Raw genomic sequence first — 4,853 nt, 5'->3', positions numbered from 1 at the left:
TTTCTCCTCTTCTGTGCATATGAGCCTCTCCTTGGCTTCCCCCTTCCCCCAGCCCTTCCCACTGGCCACTGCAACCCCCCCCTCCCCCCCCTTCTTGCTCACTTCCCTCCTTGCCTGCTGTTCCTTTGGGGAGGGGCTCGGCTAAGGCACCGCTGCCGAAATTCTGCCGTTGTCCAGGGAAGAGATCCGTTCACGTTGCATTTCCTCCTCGTATCCTCTGCTTCCTTCCCCTCCTTCCTCGGTTGCTGCGCCCCAAACTTGTGCGTCCGGCAGCCCCTGTCCCTCCCCCCCCATATCAGACTGTGCTTTCCAGCATCCACTCCGTGCTGCCAAAAGCTACCCGTCTGTGACTCAAGGGAGATTCCTCCGAGTTCAACTGAGAGGTGGACATGTGTCTCTTTGTCCGTGCGCGCCGGGGATAGCTGTGACTCTGGAAGAGCGAGTAATCGCCGTCGAACGAGTGGCGGTGGTGCCGAGTCCTGGACAGCTCACGAGGGGAAGACCCCGACTCGCTGCTGCCCGGTTTGGCCCGGAGCTGGGGGGTCCCCCCGGGGTCTCTGAGGAGGCACAAGGAGACCGATGAGCCGGCCCTCCTGACCTCCCTCTGTCCTTCTTCGGAAGCCAAGACCGCCACGGTGTGGAGGTCAGGGCTCCTCTGAGCTGCCCTCTTCTCCGGCTCGGCCAAGGGCATCTCTGACCCTTGGGCAGCACTGACCCTGCCCCCCCCACCCAGCCGGGGGCCCTTGGAAGCAACCTCTTGGAGAGTTTCGTACTTGTCCTCCCCGCCTTTGGAGGACGAGCAGGGTAAGGCAGGGGGCTGCGGGTGGCTGCCGTTGGTCTGCGAGTAGACGTTGCTGACCTTGGCCTTCTTCTGCTCCTCTTGGCCGCTGTAGACCTTGTAGCGGATCATGAGGATGATGATGAAGACCAGCACCGAGGCCACGATGATGCCCCCCAGGATGATGATCATGGTGCCCCCCAGGAACTGGGTGTGGAGTGAGTGGCACTGGGCACTGTCCCCCTCGGTGGTGAATTGCACGCAGCCCACTACGCGAGTCGCCGTGAGGGACGTCACGCCATCGTCATACACCGCCAAGACGCACAGGTCATATTCCCGGCCAGCTGCCAAGTCATTCACCAAGAAGGTCTTGCTGGATGAAGGAATCATCCTGAGGGGGGGGCAGAGAAGGGAAGTGAGACCACCAGGAAAAAAAGCAACCAGACAGTCTAAGCCTTGCCTCCTAAGTCTGCAGGGAAGGAGGAGGCCTCCTGCCGGGCCACCCATCCACCGGGGCCTCCTGCCAGCTTCAACCAATCCGCTTTCTACAGATGTGCCTGTGCCCTCCGTTCCCATCTTCCCAGCCACGTTGGGATGCCTGGACTTTAGCAGCAGGAACGGGAGGGTCTCCATTGCTTCTGGCCATTTGGTTTTTAGCAGGTCACCTTGCTTCCTTCTGGCCCCAGAGAGCAGGCGGCTCCTCCCAAGGACTAGAAACTTGCTACCCACCCCCCCATTGTCTCTTGTGCTTCTTGTATAGAAGGGAAGTTCAACCCCTATCTTGGCTCCCCAGAAGAGCAAAGACTTGGCTCTGCCAGCTGGCTTTGGGGCTGGAGAGTGGCACATGACTCAGGTGGGGGCTTGTGGGGGTTGCTTCTGCTTTTTTAAAAAAAACTTCTTGACTTCCCTTCTAGCTTTGGTCTTCTTTTATGTTGAACTCTGTTTTAATTCTGCTTTTAATCCTATTTCTTTTTGTATGATTACTATCGTTTGTATTTGTAAACTGCCCAGATAGTGAGTGGATAGCGAGGCAAGTGGTGTGTAAATCTGATAGATGATAGATAGATAGATTGATGGATGATAGGTTGGATGGATAGATAGATAGATAGATAGATAGATAGATAGATAGACAGACAGACAGACAGACAGACAGACAGACAGACAGACAGACAGACAAGTTAGGCAGATGGATGGATGGATGGATGGATGGATGGATGGATGGATAGATAGATGATAGATAGATATATAGATAGACAGACAAGTTAGGCAGATGGATGGATGGATGGATGGAGACAGACAGATGATAGAGATAAATCTGATTCATTCTCCCCACCACCACCACCACGAATGCAGCCATGCTCTGGGGCAGAGGAAAAAGGCCAAGAGATGAGCTGAAGTTCAGGTTCCTTTCTGGAGCAGGACAAAGTCGTCCAGCAAACCAGACCTTCCCATCTACCTCCTCGGAAGACCCTTCCCTTGCAGGAATTCCCCTGCACCCCCCACCCCAAGGGATGCCTTCTTCCCTTGTGCCTCAGAGCCCCTCCTGGCAGAGATGCCCAGTGCCTCAGCAGGCCAAGGGGCAGACAATCCAGGAGAAGACCTGGGCGAGAAGCAGAGCTGGGCGAGGGGGCCGTGGTGCCCACTGTGCGAGAGAGGATGGCACTTTTGCCTAGCAGTCAATTAGCAAACGGGGGGGGGGGGGAATGGAAGAGCAGGAGGCAATTAGCCAAGAATCACAGCACCGTATAACCAACAGCTGCAATCTTCCAGGGAGGGTGGAAAGGGGAACACAGCACAGCTTGGCTGGGGGGCAAACCACGTGGGGCAGTGTCAACACGGAGGAAAGACAAATTGATCTGTCTTGGCAAGCATGGCAGCTACCCTGCTGGCAGCCAGAATGGGCAGCTAGTGCTGACTGGGAAGGAAGGAAGGAAGGAAGGAAGGAAGGAAGGAAGGAAGGAAGGAAGGAAGGAAGGAAGGAAGGAAGGAAGGGCCCACCTGCGTGGCCCCCCTCCAGCTTCAGGGCTGGGGAGATATGAAGCCCTGGGGCTTTGCACCTGTGCCCAGAACCAGCAAGCTTAGCGGCAGTCCTCGGCTTACAGCCATTCCCTTAGTGACCGTTCAAAGCTATAATGGCACTGAAAAAAGTGACTTGGGATTGTTTTTTCACAGTTACAATCATTGCAGCATCCCTGGGATCATGAGATCAAAACTCGCATGTTGGCAATTGACTCCTAAGGATGACGGTTGCAGAGTCCCCCTTTGCGGCTTTCTGGCAAGCAAAGTCAGACAGGAAGCCAGATTCACTTAACAATCTGTGTGACTAACTGAACCATTCCAGTGTATTGCTTAATAACTAGGACATGAAAAGTCATAAAATGGGGCAAAACTCACTTAACAACTTGCTTAGCAGTAGAAATTTTGGGCTCAATTGTGGTCGTAAGTCGAGGACTACCTGTGTTGACTGTGAGGCTGACTCACTCGGCTCACCTGTAGACCAAAGAGTCATCCAAGGAGCTGTTATACTGGATCTGGTACATCCGGATGCCCGGGATGTGCCGTTCAGACGGCCAGTGGATGACCACAGATGTAGACGTGAGCTCCGCCGCTATGATCTTCCTGTCCTGGTGGTTCTTGGTCTCATTGGAGCCTGATTTGGCAGAGGTGGTGATGTCGGACGAGCCAGGATCTGGTTCCTTCATGTGGCCGGTGTTGTTGACCAGCAGGGGCAAAGGGACAATGCAGACGTCGACGGGAGCCGTGGCCTCTCCGGCAGCATTGGAGGCGATGCAGGTGAACAGCCCATTGTCCTTCAAGGTGGTGATCAGGATGTCCAGGGTGCCATTGTCGTAGACGGTAGCCCGGGTGGTGTTGTGGATGAGTTTGCCGTCGGGCGCGATCCAGTGGATGGAGGGCTCCGGGTCCCCCACCGCCTTGCACTTGAGGCTCACCCCCTGGCCCTCCACGAGGAAGGCCTTGCTGGAGTACTGGCGGGTGATGAGGGGGGCTTCGCAGATGAACTCCTCCTCGGGGATCGACCAGAAGTACTTGTCCATCAGGTGTTCCGGGGAGGCACAGGTCTCCAGGTCGTCCTCCCGTGTGAGTCTCCGCAGCCAGAGGAGCTCACAGTTGCAGTGCAGCGGGTTGCCTCCAAAGCTGATGGTCAAGGTGGACGGGTGAGTCCCACGGACGTTGGCCAACACCTGAGCCCTCAGGAAGAGGTTGTCCGGAGGCAGCTTCTGCAGCCGGTTGGATGTCATGTCCAGCCTGACCAGCTTCTGGAGCTGGGAGAAAGTGCCCTCGGCAATGTGGTCAATGAGGTTGTGGTCCAGCGTGAGGGTGTTGAGACTCACCATCTGGCCAATGGCCTCCCACGGCAAGGCCTCCAAGTTGTTGTAGGAGAGGTCCAGGTCTTCCACGGTGGACAGGAACTCGTCAAAGCATGAGGCCTCAATGAGGCTGATCTGGTTGTTTCCCAGGATGAGGTGCCGGAGGTTGGTCAGTCCTCGGAAGTGCTCATTCTTCAGGATGGCCAACCGGTTGCTGTTCATGTGGAGGGCCCGTAAGGCACGCAGGTCGGCGAAGGCGTAGGGCAGGATCTGGCTGATGGTGTTGCGGGAGAGGGTGAGGTGCACCAGGCTGGTCATGTTGGAGAAGTCCTTCCGGCGGATGACCGTGATGAAGTTGTCTGTCAGGCGCAGCTCCACCGTGCGCCGGTCGATGGTGGCCGGCACAAACAGGAGGCCCGTCTTGGCACACAGCATGGTCAATGTCGGGGAGATGTTCTGGCAGATGCAGCGGCCAGGGCAGTGTTGAGCTTTCGCCATGGTGCCAAGCATCAGGAGAGGCAAGAAAAGCTTTTCCATGATACTGGCACGCTCTGTACTGGGGAGGCCCTGGGGACAAAATTAAGCAGCAAAAAATTATAAATCTGGTTTGACTGCATCTCTTCCCAGTCACCTATCTCACAGCTTGCCAGGGCTGCCCTAACTTCAAAGGATTTAGGATAAAATGAGAGCCAGCTGTCCTTGGCCCTAACTTTAGAGAATTCACCGCTACCCATAAGAGCTCAACA

At 55.9% G+C, this 4,853-nt stretch overlaps 1 protein-coding gene across 1 annotated transcript; it reads right to left on the bottom strand.

Annotated features, from left to right (window-relative positions):
• Positions 1–202: 202 nt before the first annotated feature.
• LRFN1 (leucine rich repeat and fibronectin type III domain containing 1) lies at positions 203–4,647 on the bottom strand. The gene is made up of 2 exons (XM_083369035.1): positions 3,269–4,647; positions 203–1,169 (listed from the first exon to the last, which is right to left on the bottom strand). Exons 1-2 carry the CDS (start codon positions 4,642–4,644, stop codon positions 296–298), a joined length of 2,250 nt encoding a protein of 749 aa, XP_083225161.1. The 5' UTR covers positions 4,645–4,647; the 3' UTR covers positions 203–295.
• Between the last annotated feature and the right edge of the window lie 206 nt (positions 4,648–4,853).

This window comes from Vipera ursinii, assembly GCF_947247035.1.
Source record: "Vipera ursinii genome assembly, chromosome: 9".
Lineage (NCBI taxonomy): Eukaryota > Metazoa > Chordata > Lepidosauria > Squamata > Viperidae > Vipera > Vipera ursinii.
The sequence above is the reverse complement of the archived record's forward strand: the minus strand, read 5'-3'. Positions and strand labels throughout refer to the sequence as shown.

What these genes read in the sequence shown, in the direction of transcription:
- LRFN1 (XM_083369035.1), bottom strand. Translation starts at nt 4,644, where the DNA reads ATGGAAAAGCTTTTCTTGCCTCTCCTGATGCTTGGCACCATGGCGAAA. An exon ending in GATGACTCTTTGGTCTACAG is followed by an intron (nt 1,170 to 3,268) that starts GTGAGCCGAGTG and finishes CCCCCCCCTCAG; the next exon opens with GATGATTCCTTCATCCAGCA.